At 43.4% G+C, this 21,298-nt stretch overlaps 1 protein-coding gene across 3 annotated transcripts in view; it reads right to left on the reverse strand.

Annotated features, from left to right (window-relative positions):
- Nucleotides 1-356: 356 nt before the first annotated feature.
- The window catches only part of CRADD (CASP2 and RIPK1 domain containing adaptor with death domain), a 103,677-nt gene continuing 82,735 nt past the window's right edge, over nucleotides 357-21,298 (reverse strand). Inside the window, exon 3 of one of the 3 annotated variants that reach the window (XM_030446542.1) lies at nucleotides 357-1,992. In XM_030446542.1, coding sequence (XP_030302402.1) covers nucleotides 1,697-1,992 — 296 coding nt within the window. In that variant the 3' untranslated portion in view covers nucleotides 357-1,696. The remainder of the gene's footprint in view (nucleotides 1,993-21,298) is intronic. The other 2 variants (XM_030446551.1, XM_030446562.1) reach the window with 2 other exon arrangements.

The raw sequence follows: 21,298 nt of genomic DNA on the forward strand, positions 1-21,298 counted from the left end.
TTCATGCCAGCTCACAACAAGGTAAGATACTTGCATTTATGTCTCAGGGAGCCAGCTCCCTCCTCTAAATCATTTTTTTCAGGATTTTCTTCTATCTCCAGATTTGTTCCTCCAGCCCACTAGCAGGGACACTGCTTTGCCCCTCTTCCCTGACATGCAGCCCACACTCCTGCCCTTCTCACTGGGAAAAATGCTACACAGTCCTCATCATACTCCATGCACTGGGCTGTGCTCATCTTAATTTGCCAGATGCCTGGACACCTGCTCTAGCATGTTTTTCAAGCAAAAAAATAATATGCTGACATTAAAGCATTATTGAAGCAGAATAAATAAATAAATCCCAAGGCCTAAATTGATTTACAATTGTTTATTTGAGACTTGGATGGTAGACTTAAACTCTGTAATTAGCCATAATAGGATATGGTTAGTCCAAGATCTGAGCAAGGTAAAAAAGGATCATGATTTACTGAAGGTCAGAACTTTATACTGAAGATTAAAACCAAAATAACACCAGATTGCTCTGGGATCTGTAGGAGCAGATCCAGCCAGGATATGTTTTCTGTTTCCATGCTTCTGAAAGACAAGGCAGACTGGGCATCTTTAAAATCTCTATGTCCTTCCTAATTTCCCAGACATCTTCCAAAATCTGGGTACAGGAAGAGTTAAAAAAAGAAAAAAAAAAAAAAAAAAGCAAAGCAGTAAAGTGAGCAGTGAGGAGCACAGCTTGACCAGAAAGGATCTGAAAGCTCCAGTACCCCTCTGAGAATGCAGTGGTCAGAGAAAGGTGCCTATGACACTCAACCTAAGAGTAAAACTTATGTGAAACAAGATTGCCTGGATCCAGAGCATAGTGTAAAGACTCATAGGGCATCAGGTTGTCTCTCAGTTTATTAGCAGAGATAAACAGGGACAACCCAGAAGTCTCATTTTTTAGGCACCTTCTCACTCTGTTTGCCATCTCCTACCTGCCTTCTGGTCACTTTTGTACTGTATGTCTTACTGAGAATTCCCCACCCGTGTTATGCTAAGAGATGGCGTATGTGCATGGTGCCTGTCTCCTTAAAGAAACACATTAAATTATAACAGGAGAAACCCTTACATACACACCAGGTTCCTGTTACCTCCACTGAGGGCCAGTTTCAAAGGCAGACCAGGGTGGCAGCCATCTATCCTAGCAAGAAACTGTATGTGCTAAAACTTTTATGAATGTGAAATTAGCCACCTGCAATAACTGTTGGAAAATTGTGAAATTAGCAACAGTGATTATTCTCATTTCTTGATGGGATATGAAGGAACTAGCATGGAACAGCACTAAAAAAGGCTCCTAAATAGTCCAGAAAATAGGTTAAACCAAGTGTTGCTCCTGCAATGAAACCAGAAACTTTGCTGAACTCACTGCAGGGCCTCCTGCTTGCAAGGACTTAAAGTGTCACCCTATATCCCCACAGGAATAGTACAAAAGTGAACAGGAAAGAGTGATCCGTTTTTTAATGCCTGCTAAAAATTAATCTGGCATGAAAAGAATTACAAGTCACAAGATACCACAGAAAACTGGAATGTTTAAGCTTAATACAGCCACAGTTCTCAACCCCATTTTTTTCCAGTTTGAAGTGTCAGATGTTCAAGGTAAGTTTCGGTGAGTCCTCTTTGATTAATTTCACAAAGCACTGGAAAGCTCCCACTCAATACCGAGGCTTCACTCAAGGATGTCCTGTATCACAGAAGGATCCACTTCCTCTGCCATCAGACCAGCCTGCAGGCTTTGGATTGTTGCTTTCTTTCCCAAACGCTGTCTCCAAAGGACAAAGGCAGCTACAACCTGTGACTGCAGGTTGTGAGGGTGATTGACTTTACATCGATAGATGTCAGTGTGGGACAGACCCAAGCACAGAACTATGTGCTCCCATTCGGGTCCCAGTCTCCTGGCAAGCTTATTCAGCTGCTGATCTGTTGGTGAACTCTTCAAAACACACGGTGGGATTTCAGTTACAACTGTAAAAAAAAAAAAAAAAAAAAAAAGAAAAGAATAAAAGAAGAGCAAACTCATGTTGCTAGGCAATGGTGGAAACAGTAATGTAAGACCTTGACAAAGGAGGGGATAAGCAAAGCTGAGGTGAAAGAATTAATTAATTAAAGAAACAGAATACATACTCACCTAGAAAAAGTAAATACATAATCAACCAGAAGATTAGTTACAGGAAAACTAATGCTCAGTGGATCATACTAGGGAGCCTTGACTTTTTGGATGTCAATAATGCAGAGATCAAAGGCAAGATTTTCAGAAGGTTTTCAAGGAACACATTTCCTGCAGCCATCACCCTCTGAAAAATCAATCTTTAACCACCAGTAACAGTGCAAATGAAAAATATGGGACCTTACTTGTCTTACTCTGTGAATCTGCTCGTACACTTAAAAAATAACTTTGGTTCCTTAGTTACTAGGTATTACAATAATTCTTTTGAAGAGGCTGAAGGTTGTTCATAAGAAATTTTTCTATCTCCTAAAGTGCTACTTACCATTTGAGCCCTGTCCTGTATGGCAAACTTGTCTTGAGGAGACCAGAGTTGGGGCTTTCTTCTATTTAAATGAACCCCTAAGCATGGTTCAGGTGGATCCAAATGAAGAGGGCACTGACATTGTGACTTAGTATAAATCATGCTTTCTTACCCCTCATCCCAGTTGTAGTAATAGTCTTGAAATAAGCATATATGTGCTACAGCCCCATCCATCTGACCTCCCCGAAGCTGTCTGCGGGAGAGTGCAAGGAAGTCCCATGGTCTCTCAGAGATTTCTTCCCTAAGTCCCTTATATTGGCAAAGTACCCAACATGCCCCCAAAGACATGATGTTTGATGTTTAGCATCAAACTGTTACCAGTCTCTTTTCAGTGGTGCCCTGTGACAGGATGAGGGGCAACAGACACAAGATGGAGCACGGGAAGTTCCACCTCAATACGAGGACAAGCTTTTTTATTGTAAGGGTGATGGAGCAGGCTGCCCAGATAGGTTGTGGAGTCTCCTTCTCTACAGACCTTCAAGACCTGTCTGGAGATGCATTTCTGTGTGACCTGCCCTAGGTGATCCTTCTTTGGCAAGGGAGTTGGACTGAGTGAGCTCCAGAGGCCCTTTCCAACCCCTAACATTCTATGATTCTATGAACTGGTACCTGAGTCATGGACGACAGGATCAACATAACAACCAAATCAGCTTTCACAGGAAGCATTAAGGTAGCTGCAACTATCAGTGGTAATTAGGGACTCTTAGGGACTGAATCAAGGATTTCTTACGAACACAAGCAGTGTCTTTGTGTATTCCTCGTGGTAATCCAATAAATTGTTTTTACAAAAGCATTGACACAAACAATGTTGATGGCAGAGAATACAGTTCGATTCAGAAACATGCTGTATAGTATCCATCTCACCTGACTACAGATAGGCCCTCTTTAACTAATTAGAATAGGATTAATTATTGCTAAGAAGAGAAATAGGCCCTTCTAGAATAGATAAGATTAATGAATAACTGTGCACATTTCTCTCCACTGACTGTACAAGGAGTGCTGGGGATAAGCTCAGATGTTGACGTCGATGCCGTAAACACCACTGGTGGTGAAATGATTTTCTGCTTGCAAAGTCAAACCACATAGGAGTTGCTTTAAAAAAATACATTTAGAAAAGCAGCATAAGACATCTATAAAGTATATTGGCTCTTTGACACCCTTAGTGATCACAGGCTGGAATAAAGGGTCAGTACAGCCTGCAAATGCTGCTCTACTTTTGTTGCTGAAGATACTGCGTCAAAACAGCACAAAAATGTCCCCAAGAAAACTCTAATTATTCCCTATTGGTCTGAAAGAGAAGACTACCTACAGAAGAGTTGCTTTGCAAAATCTAATTTGTAACTCAAATACCATGCTCACAGCCTCTGCTACAGCAGAACAGCAGCACTAGAAAGCACCACTCCTTCATTTTATCAAAAGTAATTGTTTCTGCATAGAGCCTGTGGAGCCTGCAAACGTTTGTACCATTTAATCCCAGTCATACATAAGTACTATACAAAGCTGCTTTGAGTAAAGGGAAAATTGTTTTCTGAAGAGTATTTAAGTCCCTCTGATCTTTCTTTCTTCAGGCTGCCAAAGGAACCCAGGGCAAGTGGCTGGTGTGAGGATGGGGCAGAGGATGCCCAACTCCTGAGGAAGGGTGAGCAGTACTGGTGGGGCTGCCCTGTGCTGTCAGACCACATGTGATGCCAGTTCCTCAGGTAAGTCAGGACAAGGAAGTGCCTTTCATGAATTCAAATATCTGAGGATAACTAAAATTTAAAATAAATATAGCTGCACTGTGCAGTCACCAACATCACTTTTTGATATTGTATCCCAAAGGAGTGCTACCTGCCAGCCTGGCCTTTTTGCTCTCATGCTGGAATTATTATACTTCATGTTCACTAGCAGAAGGGCTTTATGATACTGAAATGTGATCAAGCAGGGAGGCCTAACAATAACACATGTCAGCTTGTCCATTCAGCCTTTGATATCAGGCAGATTTTTTTACTACAACAAGTATCTTCCCTTCAGCCTGTTATCAACCCTTTAATAAGAAAAGAATAAAACCCATCCAGGAAATCTTTTCATCTTACACTACCATCTGATTCAAATATGGATGTGGAAAATTCTGGGATAGAAGCCAATCTAACACAAAGGACTGTTATTTTAGTTCCATTTTATTTTCTGTGATAGCTCTTTTTCAGCTCTGATACAAAGTCACAGAGAAAAATCTGAGACAAGTATTTTATGATAGGCAATATTATACAGAGGTGGAGAGAAATATTTAGTGAGATCTTTTAGTTACGACAAATGCAAAATCACGAAAAGATCTGGATATGTTCTAGGATTAATGCCACAAGTTAATAAACATAATGGTATTTCAGGTAAAAGGGAAATGAGTTTTCGATGCTCAGCAGCCAAGCTGCTTTGAACAAATTGCAGAAACATTAAAGATGCCCTTTTTTAGTTATGTTTGCTACAGACCCTCGCTTATAAACTCCATTTGTTAGGAACTGCCTGAGGGAGGTAACAAGATTAGAGCAAAAGTTTCAATTATGCAGATCCTGCAGCTGCATCTGAAAGGTAGATTTAGGATACTGAGACCTTGATTTTGCAAAAAATGTGAAGCTCTTCTTGCTACAGGTGGATGTGATATGGAGGTAAAAGTTATGTTAAATGTTAAATATGTTAAATATGTTATGTTAAATATATACTTCAGCTTACCAAGATGAGGACTGCATTGTCAGAAAGTGGAAGCAGCACGGCTTGGAGCTCCACCACGGGGTGTTGATGTTTTCCCTGGAGAAGGCCATTTGTGATGGTGTCACCTCCAGTGAGCACAGTGAGTGAAACACCATGTCCAGCTGAGGACACAGCCTAGGATACAGCCTACCCTGCAAAGTGCTAGGGCTGCATGCTGCAGGGATTTTAGAGGGATGAATTCTCGCTGCTCGTGCTTAAAACCACAACATCTCTGAGGAGTGGAGAGTTGAGAGCTTTGTCCTGGGGAGTGAGGCATCCTGGTGCAGAGTTGTTCTCCTTGGACCATAAAAATCCCCTCTCTCTAGACTGGAGGTGGGGAGGATGCTCTCCACCCTGCTTTTGGAGCTGAAATCAATCCAGAGGAAGACCTGCAGTTCCTTCTACTTGAAGTTGCAGCACAGGGGAACGTGGTTCAGCCCATCTCTGGCTCTCACTGGTCAAGGCAGCTCATCCACCCTCAGCCCTTATCTTTACTGTCCCAGTTAAAAAAACAGGCAATGCTAACAGATTCTGGCCTGTGTGTATATGTGTGCTTCCAGACTACTAGGCAGACTGGGAGATACCACAGTACTGGTGAGTGTGGACAGGAAACAGAACTGGATATAAATAGACAGTTTCACAGATAGGTACCAGACAAAACAGAGTAACCCAGATACCAAAGTTATATATGGGGCAAAGGCAGCCAGTCGCCACTTTTGCATTTCTTTTTTTACAGGATCTCTCCAGCTTGAAGTAGGAGACTCCAAGAAGATATTGCAACAACCAGGGAGTCAGAAAATAAACTCACGCCCAGCTCTGCCCCACTTGGCACAAGTGGGAGGATGCAAGATAAAGTCCAGTGAAAATGGGCTTGGAACCACTTAAAGACATGTTTTTCCTTTTGCTTTTTCATCACCATCTCTAAGTGATTAAAAAAAAAAAAATTGAGATCATCTCTTATGCTGTCTTGCGCCATGGGAAAATCTTTATCATCATCAGGGAACTGACCTCCCACTCTCCATGCTGCTGGAACACAGTGAGCTTGGCTCCAACACAGGACACACTCCCAAAGTGTGCTGAGGCATTTTTGGGTGATCTACAAAGTATCCCACTGATTCCTTAGAACTGGCAGCATCCCAAAGTGCCTTATGGTTCTGTCTAAAGGACCCTTCTCCAAAGAAAAATGGCTTCCCTGTGAACAACCAACAGCATCTGTAGGAGTTTCAGGAAGCCTTCTCCCTTATGCAGTCAATATATTTTTACACGATGCAACACAAAAGCATATTTTTGGTTTTCACTCTTTGCTGTGTAAAAGGGACTTTGCTGGAAATTATGTACCTGAATCCAAAGTGTTGAAAAACTCTCAATCAGCTGCTGCCTTATCCTGCAAGGACAACTCCACAGGAAGTTCAGAAGACAGTTGGGGAGCCAAGAATACAATGGACCACCTCCTATCTAATAACTATCTAATAAATCTGTCCCTTGGGAAAGGATGTTCTGCGGTCTAGTCTCTGCTGCCAGCACTGCTTCTGTATTTTAACTATTTAAAGGACCGAGAACATAATCACTGGATTAAGAAGACAGAAGTAGCCCTGGAAGAGGACATGAGAATCTAGGCCTCTTCATTTCCTTTCTCCTGAGAAACCATTCCAGTGAAAGTATACAGATTTCCCTAGGAAGGGTCAAGCATGATTCCCTGCCTCTAGGATGAAGTCTGGCAGAGAAAAAACTCTCCTGGAAATCAAGAGGTATGCTGAAACAGAGCAAAATTGCATGCAAGAACGTTTGTCAGAAACAGTGCCAGGCAAATGCTCTATTTTTTATATAATCACATCAGAAAAGAAGGTAGGTAATTCTGGGCTTCAGATTCTGAGCATAACTGGTATGGGACTATAAAAAGGAATAGCTGCATAGGGCACACATCTGGCCTAAGAACCTCGTATTGACAGATGTACAGAGTCCTTCAGTAATCTGTACTCAAGTCACTAACTGTTGTTCACTTCCCCTTTTTACTAGGTCCTGCTCATACTTTCTGAAGAGTTCAAAGGAAGCTTTTCAGACTCCTCTTTAATCTTCTTCCATGGCATCTGGAACACAGTTCTTCCCTGAGAAGTGCTAAAGTTAGATCAAGCAGTTCCACAAGGAGCAAACCAAAGATGCCTTGTTTCTTCCAGGTGCAAGTCCTAGAGCTGACTCGTGCTTCAGGACTTCTCCACCTGCTTACCAGCTCTCAAGACACTCATGAAATTGGTCCTCTCCACAACACCCACTAGGCAGGCTAAGCACAAAGTTGGCCAAAAGGAAAAAATGCTACTAGGGGTACATGCACACACACAACAGCCCACAGAGGAGGAGCACACAGCTTTGGTTACTGTAGGAAATTATTCTAAAAGGGACTTTGAGGCTTCACAGAACCAACATCACTGACATGCCAGCAGCCAGTGACATCTGGGGAACTTCAGGCTAAAGGGAGACATATATAATAAAGAATCTAGTGCCAGGCTCTGCTTCCCTCCAGCCCCGCAGAGTACAGTGCACTCGTTCAACAAGCTTAAACCACAGTCCCAGCAGTGGGTACTGAACAAGCATGGGCCACACTGTGTGTGTTGAGTGTTTTGGCAGCTGTGTACTGTTCCAGATATTATTTAAAGACTGAATGTCACAACAGCACACAACTTGCACATAACCAGGTATATGTGTTTTAAGGTGAAATCCCCTTGGCCCGAGCACAATGGCAGAAGTGGATCATGATGCAGAACAACACTTGGCAGATCAGGTTGGGACAGGCTTTCAAGAGCAGGGAGGTAAGGTTGCAGAACCTGAATTGGAGGCTAAGTAAGTAATGGTCCCACTAATGGAGAGATCGGAGACTTCAGAGAGCTGCAGCCCCCCTGTGAGCTGCCAGAGATGCTGGATGAAAGGGAAAGCAGACAGTAAGCAGTTGGAGGGAGCCCAGTGGTGCTGTGTATCTTTGAAGTTAAAGACTAGATCATGGTAGAGGTCCTGGTGAGAAGGGTGAAATAAAGAGAAGGTGCTGAGTAATTGTGGGGAGGAGGCTTGTCCCAATGTGTTAGAAAAGGGTACAGAGGTGACAGTGGGCCTCCATCTGTATGGCTGCTCTTTTGCTTTCTTGTTCAGCTGTTTTCTCCCAACCCTGCCCCAACAGGTGGAACTGCAGGCAAATGCCTTCTCTCTTCTTACAGCACATCCAAATTCATGAGCTCTAAGCCAGCCTGTGGCAATGACTGACTGGAGTGCCAGATGGGGAAGTATCACACTGGATATATGATGCTTGGCAGACCTGCATGGAGAATGCAGCCCTTATTCCCTCCTGTGCAGATTAAAAATGATCATGAACCACTGTAAGGTTACTATGTTGCTGTGAATTTTAGAAGGGTCTGAATGGGGACCTGTTTACACACAAGAAACAAGGTCAAATTCCTGATCACTTAAAAAGGTAGGACAGATTATCCAGAAACCAATCACTACTATATAATTTGGGTGTTGTTTTTTTGTCTCCTTCTCATTGTTGCTAATTAAACACCAGACTGATTCAAAGTCTGGGACGGGAACATTAGTGTTTTGTAACAGCTCCAAATAATCGTGTTCCAGCGAACATGGAAAAATATTTCTCTTCTATGTATTACCATATATGGATCTTTTCTATACATCTGCAAACAGCATGGACCACGCAGCCCATCCAAAGTCTATTCAAAACCACCAGGTCCATATCTTGGTGTCACTGGGTTTCAAAAAGTGTGGAACTGTGAATCCTGTATTATTTGAAGACACATAGCTGACCCTATTATAGGTATCTTTCCATATATAAAGTTAATACATTCAGATTAAAATAACTTTCAGAAGAAGATCAAAATAACTTGGAGAAGATGTATAGCCTTCTGCTTTTATCATGTGCATAGCTGTTTTTCTTTCCTGCCAAATGTGAGGGTGGTGAGTTACATGGGTATCTGTGAGGTGGAAGATGCTGGTAACTGTTCCACTTCCCTGCACAGTTTGCCTCCTCTGTAGCTTCTGCTCACTACCAAAAAGATGCCCACCTCCTCCACACCATATGAGGCTCAGAGGACATCATTTAATGATCACTGTCAAACCTGTGCTGATGACTGTTCTCTGCTTGGGAACTCCTGCCTCTCCCTTCCATAGAGCTCACTCAGCACGGGGAAATCCTGGTGATGGGAAATCTGCACTATTGTAGGAAAAACAGCCCCAGTTACTTTCCAAAGAATAGGTACTATCTTATCTAACACAGTCAAAATCAAATCTCATGCAGTTAAATACTCCAACTAAACTACAGGATAGAATCTGTACCATAAGCACATTAAAAGAAAAACACCGAAAACAAGGGTTATAAAGCAGCACATTTTTTCAACTGACCACAGTATAGTAAAACAAATTTGAATTTTATGTTTGTCTGAGTATACAGCACAATTATGATTCACAAAACGCAGGGTTGTAAAGTTTCTGTAGCTTGATAATTTCTGATCTGATGAATGCAAATAATTATTAATATACAAAACATGCATAAACAAAACCAACCTCTGTCAATTAGCAAACATAAAACACTTACTTGTAAGTGTACTTCTATCATGGGAATTTCCACTTTTGTGTCTTTTAATTAAATTACGAAAGGTACTAATCAAAATGAAAATAAATATTAAATAATTTTTTAAGGCTGGCTGCATTATTTCACATCATGCTCGTTTTTAATGATTTTTAAAGATAGGAAGTTCCCTGTATTACCTTATAGAAACTGGAATCTAATACTATGACAGCCAATGCACAGGACAACTTGTAATCATGATCCTGTAATAATCAAATCTATGGTGAATATAAACAGACTCCCTCAAGTGAAGTAGAAACCACCCATAGTACCAAATTCAGCTCCTTCCTGCCAAAAGCTTGCTGGGACTCTGTATCACTGGTGTAATTAGAAAGTACATGTATCTTCTTTCATTGGCAATCCATTCTCCTGTGCGAGCTCTAAAGCATCATGCTTTGTGACATTAAATACATTTTGGGTACTAGGGTAGGAAGAAAGCATAAAATTTTGTAAATCTACAGGCAGTTCAAGAACACGGATGTTTCTATTTTGGCTCAGTATCAGCAGCTAATTCATATGTTCTTTATCACCTGCTAATGACTGCCTGGTAGCTGAGGATGTGAAAGCAGACTGCTAAACCTGAAACACAAACATTTAGATTTCATGAAAATGTTTCAGCTGCATTCCTACTATTCTGTTCCAGTAGCTATGCAGTTTTCCTGAATGTCTTTTAAATGTCTTACAGGTTTTGTACCTCCATAGACCTCTGCTATACTTACAGTTTTCAGTATTAGCATGTTAAACACATGGACAGAGAAGTCCCTAAATAAATTGTCTTAAGTTTTCACCATTTTCAAGCCACAGGGAGCAATCCCAGGGGTTAGGGAGTTCAAAAATTAGGGTTTTCACTTCTTCCTTTTCTTTTTACTGTGAAGAGCAGTGAGGAAGTTTCAGCAGTTAGCAGTGTGGATGTGATTCTGTTTCCCATCAAAAAATGAACTACAATCCTATCTAATATTTCTCTGCTGTTGCATACCACAAAATAATAAATTTCATAAATAAAATAGCAATTTCAGGTGCACACAGACAAAATAATACCTGTGGAAAGAAAACACAAACACAATGCACTATAATATCATCTCTCTTTCCAAGCAGGGTTGCCCTCCATTCCAGACAGGATTGGATTTACTGTGTTTTTATACTTCTTTATTTTTAGCAGCATTTGATGTTGCCACAGGCCCTGAAATGGAAGTAAAACTTGCCTGATAATCCTATAGATTTCTATATCTATTAAGCAAATAAGCTACATGCATCAGCCCTGAAGCTACAGCTGATGGTAGAATCCTTGCAGTGACACCTGTGGTATAAATGCAAAAACACGTTCAGCATGCAGCATTACACTACAGGAAAAAAATATACTCCATCAGAAGATTCTGAGGAACACCTGAGCTTTTAGGAATTATAAGGAAGAACTGGTAAAGACAGGTATTAGATACTAAGCATTCAGACCTTGGTCAAAGATTTTGTGTCAAAATAAGCAAATGTGATTTTAAAAGTTACACGGAAAGAGGATGCACGACAATTTTTGTGGAAGACAGCACAAAGGTATCTGATAGTCTGAGAAAGGATAAGAGTGATGGTAGGCACAAAAGGAGTCAACTCTAGAAATAAGGCTGAAAATCAAATTCTGAAGTAGGCCTTCTGAATGCTCTGTGGTTCTTAGTGAATTCCATGGAGTTTGACAATATTCATGACAGTTTCAACCAATAATTATTGGTCTGAAGCACACAGAGCCATCATTTCTCTCAGTCATTTCTCTTCCACACTATCACAAATAATTATTAATAATCAGTGGATGGTTTTATGAAGTCATAACAATCATAAAGTGCATTCATATTTCCAGTTGACTGCTCATGGTTTCACAGGATGCAAATGTTTACTCAGGTAGGCTGGGCAGCTCTGACAGAATAATTCTCCCACTCTTAAGTGCAAAACAAAGACAACTGGAGTGATTAATGATTATTTTGTCTACTAGGTGACAAACTCATCATGGGACTTTTATCAGGGGATTGGGAGCTAACTTCTTTTGACAGACACTACTTGAATGATTACTTCTAAGAGGCTGATCTGTATTTAAAAATGCTGAAGCCAGTGTAAATCCCACTGCTCCTCTGTGTGCAAGAAGCACAGTAGGCTCCTCAGAAAGTCTATCTGCTGAGTATGGTGAGTAAATTTTCTATGAGCAGCTTTCCCTCCAAGAAGTCTTTCTAAAGGCTGCAACATTTCAACAATAAAATATGGGCTTGGACTTTAGCTATTGATGTTCTTTTCATGCAGCAATAAAAATCATTCTGCCAATATGAAGGTCTGGTTTTTTATACAACACAACTAATTGCACATGTTTCCCTTACAGGACTCCAACCAAGTATGACAACAAGCCATTATATTTAGCCTTGATAAAACTGTTCATCCCTCCTTGAGATTTTTTTCTTCAAGTTGGCTCTTCTTTTTGCTTTGGCTTGAGTAGTTAGAAATATCAGAACCAAAGATCTGTGCAACAGATGGAGCTGGGTTGAGAAGAATGCCTTTGGCTGGTGAGGATCTTTGCCTGGCAGGTGTCAAACCAAAATTAATACTGCACATATTATGCTTTACTGAGTTTCAGATTTTAGTGAAGTGAGACCGAGTTCCTTCCTGACCACAAACATATATTAATAGAACAAGCCATGCAGAGCAAGCTAAAACAGTACTATCATTATGCTGAATCCTCCACTGCTTGGCATTTTATTAAATCATTTACACCCATACAAAGCAAGTAAACAAATGCAGTAGATTGTCTATTTACAGCCATTTTGCACAGGTGTAAAAGACATCACAAATGCCATAAGCAACACAGATTTAGACCCCTATGTGAACGCTCTTATTTTCATCCTTTTTTTGCATCAGTGCCTTAAAGGCTTGTGAACTTCAGTAGACTTTTTGACACTTAAAAATCTACAGGGAAAAAAAAAAAGGTAACGGTACAAAAACACATTGCTCAGCTGTACTTGGTCACTCTGCTTGTCTTGCAAATGAAATTCAACAGCCAGAGTCAGAAGTGAGGGCTTCACATAGGCTTGAGTACAGATCTGGAAGGAGAACTTCAAGTGGCATGATCTGCTCCTCTCCATTTCCAGAAAACAAAGAGGATTAGCACTGTAACCAGTCATCTCAAGTGACAAGTCACTTGAAGACCTGAAGGAAATCAATTTGGAATCTCATGGCTGGTTTGACAGATCAGTACTGTCCAAAAGCAATTTTAGCTGACCAACAGGTAAGCTATTTTAGAAGGTCACAGTCACAGGACTTCTAATTATCTGTAAAGGAAATGTGAGATTATACTTCATAGAATCATAGAACTGGCTGGGTTGGAAGGGACCTCTGAGATCATCAAGTCCAACCCTTGATACACTACCACCGCTGTTACCAGACCATGGCACTGAGTGCCACATCCAGTCTCTTTTTAAATATCTCCAGGGATGGAGAATCCACTACTTCCCTGGGCAGCCCATTCCAATGCCTGATCACCCTCTCCATAAAGAAATTCTTTCTAATATCTAACCTAAACCTCCCCCAGCACAACATAAGACCATGCCCTCTTGTCTTGCTGAGAGTTGCCTGGGAAAAGAGACCAACCCCCCCCGGCTACCCCCTCCTTTCAGGGAGTTGTAGAGAGTGATGAGGTCTCCCCTGAGCCTCCTCTTCTCCAGGCTGAACAGCCCCAGCTCCCTCAGCCTCTCCTCATAGGATCTGTGCTCGAGTCCCTTCACGAGCCTGGTTGCCCTCCTTTGGACCTGCTCCAGGACCTCAATCTCCTTCCTGAACCGAGGGGCCCAGAACTGGACACAGGACTCAAGCTGTGGCCTCACCAGCACTGAGTACAGGGGGAGAATCACTTCCTTGGACCTGCTGGCCACGCTGTTCCTGATACAGGCCAGGATGCCATTGGCCTTCTTGGCCACCTGGGCACACTGCTGGCTCATGTTCAGCTTCCTGTCAATCCAGACTCCCAGGTCCCTTTTTGCCTGGTTGCTCTCAGCCACTCTGTGCCCGGCCAGGTCAGACAGGACCTGCCCTTCCTAACCCTGTGCTGGGTGGGTCTAATCCCTTACCCATCCTGCAGGTGCTGTGGGATTGCCCCTAGGATGATCTGTTCCATGACCCCACCAGGCACTGAGGTCAGGCTGATGGGCCTCTAGTTTCCTGGGTCCTCCTTCTGGCCCTTTTTGTGGATTGGCGTAACATTTGCCAACTTCCAGTCATCTGGGATGTCCCCCGTGAGCCAGGACTGTTGGTAGATGATAGAGAGAGGCTTGGCAAGCTCTTCCGCCAGCTCCCTCATCACCCTTGGGTGGATCCCATCTGGTCCCACAGATTTGTGGGGATCCAAGCAGCTCAGTAGGTCGCTGTTTCCTTCTGGATTACAAGGGGGCTCTTCAGATTCTTGTTTCTTTCTACAAGCTCCAGAAACCAGCTGTCCTCAGGACAACCTGTCTTACTGTTGAAAACTGAGGCACAGAAGGTGTTAAACACCTTGGCCTTTTCTTCTTCTTTGTAACTATATTCCTGCCCATGTCCAGTAGAGAATGGAGGTTTTCCCTGCCCCTCTTTTTGCCATTGATATATCTGTAGAAGGACTTTTTGTTACCCTTCACAGAGGTGGTGAGATTCACTTCAAGTTGTGCCTTTGTCTCTCTAATTTTATTTCTACACAACCTAACTATATTCCTAAATTCTTCTTGAGTAGTTAGCCCTTTTTTCCATAATCTGCAGGCTCTCTTCTTTACCCTAGTTTCTTTCAAAATCTCCCTGTTCAGCCAGACCGGTCGTCTTCCCCGACGGCTCACCTTTCAGCACACTCTCTACCTCCTCCTTGAGCTCTGCCACCAGGCACAGCAAGTCATTCACCTGCTCGCATAGCACACAGACCCCACTCACACCGTCCTCTGGTGCTAACACGAGGCTCAGACACTCTACACAGCCAGAGGCCTGAACAGCTACATCCCTCTTGCTGTCCCTCTTCAGGGGTTCCGTCTGTGTGGACACACCCTGCGTATTAACAGCACCAGGTTTTGGTTTTTTGGAGACCATTGCTCCTTCAAGAGAGCTGGGAGGTGGCTGTGCCTCCTCCTGCTTGCCCTGCCTCCGTGAACTGCCTTGCCTCATTCCTATTTGCCTGCTCCCGTTTACCAAGCTCAGGGCCACTGGGCCTCCTCACAGACATTTATATCCCTCCAGGCAGTGCTGGGTGGGTGCCACCCCCTTATCACCTGATGGGCCTCACCTGACACCACCAGAAGAAGGTAGGACAGCACTTCGCAGCCCTTTATATCCCTCTGGGCAGTACTGGGTGGGTGCTGCCCCCTTATCAGCTGATTGGCCTCACCTGAAGCCAGCAGGGGAAGGTGGGGCAGCTCTTCACAGCCCTTTATATCCCTCTGGGCAGTGCTGAGTGCGTGTTGCCCCCTTATCAGCTGATGGGCCTCACCTAAGTCCAGCAGCAGAAGCTGGTGATGTACACACACACACACACACACACACACACACACACACACACACACACACACACACACACACACACACACACACATTTCCGAAATGTTAATAAAAAAATATGGAAGTCAGATACCTGCAAGTCAAAATCATCTTTTTTTTTAATTTCATTTCCACAAATTCAGGTTGAGGAACTGTCACACCATCCTGAGAGTAAAAGGATAAAATTGGGAGCGTGGATCATTGAGAAACGTATTCATTAATTACTTGAATGAAGGGACAAAGTGTAGCTTTGAGAGAAAGTGTAGCAATGAGAGAAGTGGCTGATTCACCAGAAGGTTGTGCTGCCATTCAGTGGGACCTGGACAGTCTGGAGAGGTGGGTGGAGAGGAACCTCATGAAGTACAACAGCAATTGTAGGGCCTTGCACTTGGGGATGAAGTAAATAACCATGTGCCAGCACAGGTCAGGGGTTGGCCTGCTGGAAAGAAGTTCTGAGAAGGACCTGGGAGTCCTGACAATCACAGGGGGCAGCAATACGCCTCTGCAGCCATGAAGGCCAAGGGCATCCCCCTGGTGCATTAAGTGTGGCCAGCTGGTCACAGGAGGTTCTCCCCCTCCTCTCCTCTACTCTGCCCTGGTGAGGCCACATCTGGAGTACTGTGTCCAGTTCTGGGCCCTCCAGTTCTAGAAAGACAAGGAACTACTGGAGAGAGTCCAGCAGAGGGCTAAGAAGACAATTAAGGGATTGGAGCATCTCTCTCATGAGTAAAGGCTGAGGGACTTGGGTCCTTGTAGGCTGGAGAAGAGATAAGTGAGAGTAGATCTTATCAGTGCTTATAAATATCTACAGGGTGGTTGTCAGGAAGATGGGGCCAGACTCTTCTCAGTGGTGCCCAGAGAGAGGACAAGGGGCAAGAGGCACAAACTGGAACACAGGAAGTCCCATCTGAACATGAGGAAAAACTTCTGCACTTTGAGGGTGACAGAACATTGGAGCACGCTGCACATAGAGGTTGTGGAGTCTCCTTCTCTTGGGTATTCAAAACCTGCCTAAACACAATCCTGTGCCACCTGTTCCAGGGGAATCTCCTTTAGCAGGAACCTCACTTTGGAGGTTCCTTCCAACCCCTGCTTTTCTCTGGTTCTGTAATTTCGTTAACAGAGGTCCTAATTCAGAGAGCACTTCATGTTACCAGGGGTTTGACAATTACTCCTCTCTTAATTCAGCACTGTCCTAACATCCTGTGTGATGTGCCCACCAGCGTGGCTCATGGCTGCCCTGTGACATGGCACTGACCCCCTGCAGGCATCAGAGATCCCAAAATCTCAGTACTGAAAGTAATGAGGTGACTCACAGCCACACATTTGAAGGCTGCAGACCCAATTACTCTTGCACTCACTAAGGAGTAAGATTTTGCCAAAGCAGCTGAAGCCAGCTTGAAATCAAATAGGCTGTTAGCAAACATTTGTGTTACTTATGGTATTCATAGAAGATTTATGCTAGGGACAATTCATAAGCATAACCTAAACAGCTGAAAAAATCTTTTGCTTAAACAATTGATTTCCGTGTGTCATGCATACAGAACAATGTTTTCCATCATAGTTTGGTAGTCCGTTAGCTGCCAGATTTTGTTCCAGAATTAAAATTTCAGTCATTTTGGCTGTCATAACTAGTGAATCAGAAATAAAAATATTTGAACATCAGAAATGAAAAGGCTAGAAGATCAGACAAACCATAAAAGATTTGTTTTACTTGGTTTGGGATTTTTATACAGCTAACCCAAGTAAGATTGAAACAAAACAAGAAGGCAAACAAAAAAACCTAGAGAAATCTGTTCTGTCCCAGAGATGCAGAAATACAAACAGCGCTTGTGTCCCTAGGAGAGCCAAATCTCCAAATGTCCTGCTACAAATCAGAGAGAAAGGCTGTTACCTCCACACCAACTGTTCCTGATATCATAGCTACCTCCCACAGGTAACAATGGAAAAGCAGTCTTAAAAAAGGAATTTTTTTTTTCCTTAAGCAAACATCTTTTTAGTTCTATAAACTCATAAACAAAGAGTTCAGGGTTTTTTTAAATAATGCTGAAAGTTTTGGTGCCAGAACTTGAAACATCAATTTTTTTCTCTTTCTTTCTTCTTCAGATGTAACTTCTATGCATTGGTTGACTTTATTAATGAAATCAAACCCACCCTGCAATATACCTTCTAATTGATTTCAGTGTTAGGGGTAAATATTTTGAGTTCCACACTCAACATGTTACCTAATTTTGTTCATGCAACCCTCAGAGCAGAGCCAAATGTTCTGGCAATGCAAGGTTAAAACATTATGTGAAAGTGGACTCAAATTTCCACTCGCTGGGATGTTTCATACCACATCAATGTATGCAAACCCAATTTTGCTGTGTAGAAGCCACACAAACAGTGCCCAGCTACCTGACCTTTCACTTGCACCTTACTGTGTGTAAATATGCTAATGACAGAGGGTTCATGTACAAGCGTACAAGTTCAAGTGCAGAAGACAGATGAAAATTTGGCCGCAATGCTTTGGGTTTACCTCATTTGGGGAGATTCCAGCTTTCTAAGTCTGTTAATACAGCCTAGGAGTTCCATCCTAAAGCCACAAGATTGAACTACTAAAATATTTTTATCAAGTTTTTTAGATTGAAAATGAGACCTTCCTGTCTCCTCGAAAGAGGTTGACAAGAACATGTTCAGGCTTTTCAAGACACATCATTTACTAGGCATTAATTACTGATACTAGTACTGTATCTGAGTCACCGGTGAACTTTAAGCATCACATGAAAAATCCATGCACGAGGTATCACAGAAGCTAGGAATTTATGAAGGTTTTCACTTCCAAAATTGCCAAGTGAAGGCAACTGTCAAGCTAAAAATTGTGAAGGACCTCAGTGTTTTCAGCAAGCTCTGTGCAGGTGCATTGTGAAACTTGGGATGAGAATCCTTGGATCTCTACCAAAACCCCCTACTGCTTTTTATAAAACCCAGATCCAAAGCATTTGACAAATCTCAACAGACCCCTTCTGTAAATCAGGAAAGAAAACAGAACCAATTTTTAATACTGTTCTTTGTTTCATGTCATTATTTCCACATGCAAGTAGAGAAACTCGGTCAGCCAAGGACACCTTGCTGCAGGAGCGCACCTTTTACAGAAAACAGAAGCGTGTTTAGAACAGCTGAAACTCAGCTTAATGGAGTCATTTCAAACAACATATAAAATTGTCTCAGACACACAACTCTGAAAAATTTGTAGCTCTGTAAATCCATGGATTGCTATTTTAAAGAGAGTGTCATTAAGAAACACAGCTTGAGAATATCCATCAAGTAAGTTCAGAGCTTCATGTGGGGACCACAGGAGGCAGCTGAAGCAATCTGCAGCACAGCACTTCAGCTCATCGGTCTCTAACACCAAGAAAAAGTGTGATTACCACATGAATAGAGAGATTAGATCAAAAGAGAAAGCCTAGGAAAAGACAAAACTCTACTAGAAAGAGATGGTGAGAACTCTTCAGGTTGTAGGTAAGGGTCTACAGCTCTGTATGGCTTCATCTGAAATATTCTGTCAGACCAGTATCACATCTGTGGCTTTAATTTTGAACCCCACATTTTTCTATGGGAACCATCACATATGACATGCATTCAACAGAAAACCAAATCTGGCTCTACTTTTTATTCCTCCAAAGCCTTGACTTAGTTGTGCAACATTTGATTTGGAAACATATTTGAAGATGTTTTAGATATTACTTCATCTTTGCACCATCCCAAGCTTTCCAAGAACTCTGTAACCAACAGCCTGCTACGCCTCTGCAGTTTTCATCAGAGAACCTAATACACCAGGTCCCAGAAATGTAAATAATAAATTGACCCATATAATCTCAAATATGGAATTGAGCATATTGGAATTTGAAAATCCACTGGTGTATTGACAACAAAAGGGAGCAGCTAACCAAAGGCATAACTCTTAGAGCCAGAGAGGCTGCAATGTCGGGGAGATGAAGAGGCACACGTGTGGTCAGGAGGTGACCAGGACTTTGGCCTCACAGCTCTATATGGTGCAGATCCACCTGAAACCTTTTACCCGTGGAACAAGGAAGGCCCAGCACAGAGAAGCCTCCATTAATTTTAAATGGAGACAGTGACGTTGTGATCTCTTCTACTTTCAGTAATGCAGCTTCTCCTGGATGTCTCAGGTGTGGCCCATCAGCTGATATGGGGGCAGCAGCCACCCAGGACTGCCCAGAGGAATATAAAGGGCTGTGAAGAGCTTCCAACCTTGTGCTGCTGGCCTCAGGTGAGGCCCATCAGCTGATAAGGCAGCAGCACCCAGCCAGCACTGCCCAGAGGGATATAAATGGCTGCAAAGAGCTGCCCCACCTTCTGCTGGTGGTCTCAGGTGAGGCCAATCAGCTGATGAGCGGGTGGCACCCAGCACTGCCTGGAGGGATATAAAGGGCTACAAAGAGCTGCCCCACCCTCTGCTGCTGGCCTCAGTTGAGGGCAATCAGCTGATAAGGGGGTGGCAGCCAGTAATGCCCCAAGTGATATAAAGGGCTGTGAAAAGCTGCCCCACGTTCTGCTGGTGGTCTCAGGTAAGGCCCATCAGCTGATAAGGGGTTTGCACTCACCCAGCACTGCCTGGAGGGATATAAAGGTCTGTGAGGAGTGCGAGTGACACAGAGCACAGTGAAGAGGTGCAGGCAAACAGGAATGAGGCACAGCAGTTAGTGAGGCAGTTCACGCAGGCAGGGCAAGCAGGAGGAGGCACAGCCACCTCCCAACTCTCTTGAAGGAGCAATGGTCTCCAAAAAAGCAAAATCTGGTGCTGTTAATACGCAGGGTGTGTCCACACAGACAGAACCCCTGAAGAGGGACAGCAAGAGGGACGTAGCTGTTCAGGCCTCTGGCTGTGTAGAGTGTCTGAGCCTCGTGTTAGCACCAGAGGATGGTGTGAGTGGGGTCTGTGTGCTATGCGAGCAGGTGAATGACTTGCTGTGCCTGGTGGCAGAGCTCAAGGAGAAGGTAGAGAGACTAAATATTAGTGACAGTGAAAGGGAAACTGACTGGTGGAGTCACACCCTTTCTAACCCAAAAAAAGTCCAGAAGGAGACGGTGAATCCCTGCCCCTCCTGCCATTAGGCAGTGGGAGCAAACCAGGTGGACTGGCGGGAATGGAAACAGGTCCCTCATCAGAGAGGCGAAAGAATCCCCTCCAAACCCCCACCATCTCCCCAGGTGCCCTTAGAGAACAGATATGAGGCCCTGGACTCAGAGAATCACGCAGAGGACAGACAAGAGGAAGATCTGTCTGGAAGGTCTCCTGTTCACACCCCCGTCTACCAGATGGGTTACAACTACAGCTACAAAGAAAAAAAGAGGGCTAGTTGTAGTTGGTGACTCCCTTCTGAGGGGAACTGAGGGCCTTATATGTCAACCGGACCCATCCCACAGGGAGGTCTGCTGCCTTCCTGGGGCCCGGGTGAGGGATATTAGTAGGAGAGTCCCACAGCTAATTTGGCCCTCTGATTATTATCCACTCTTGGTAGTCCAGGCTGGCAGTGATGACATTAATGGAAGAAGTACTAAGACAATTAAAAAGGACTTCAAGGCACTGGGTCATTGAGTTGATGGGTCAGGAGCACAGGTGGTGTTCACCTCAATTCCTGCAGTAGCAGAGGTGAATGAGGAGAGAAGTAGGAAAACCTATCATATCAACAGGTGACTAAGGGATTGGTGCCACCAGTGGAACTTGGGGTTTTTTGAGCATGGGCCAAATTTCATCAAACCTAGTCTCTTGAAACCAGATGGGCTTCATCTATCTAGCAAGGGCAAAAGGACTTTAGCCTATAAGTTGGCGGGGCTGATAAGGGGGGCTTTAAACTAGGTTTGAAGGGGGATGGGGTTG

The sequence above is a fragment of the Calypte anna genome, chromosome 1 (genome assembly GCF_003957555.1).
Source record: "Calypte anna isolate BGI_N300 chromosome 1, bCalAnn1_v1.p, whole genome shotgun sequence".
Taxonomy (NCBI): domain Eukaryota; kingdom Metazoa; phylum Chordata; class Aves; order Apodiformes; family Trochilidae; genus Calypte; species Calypte anna.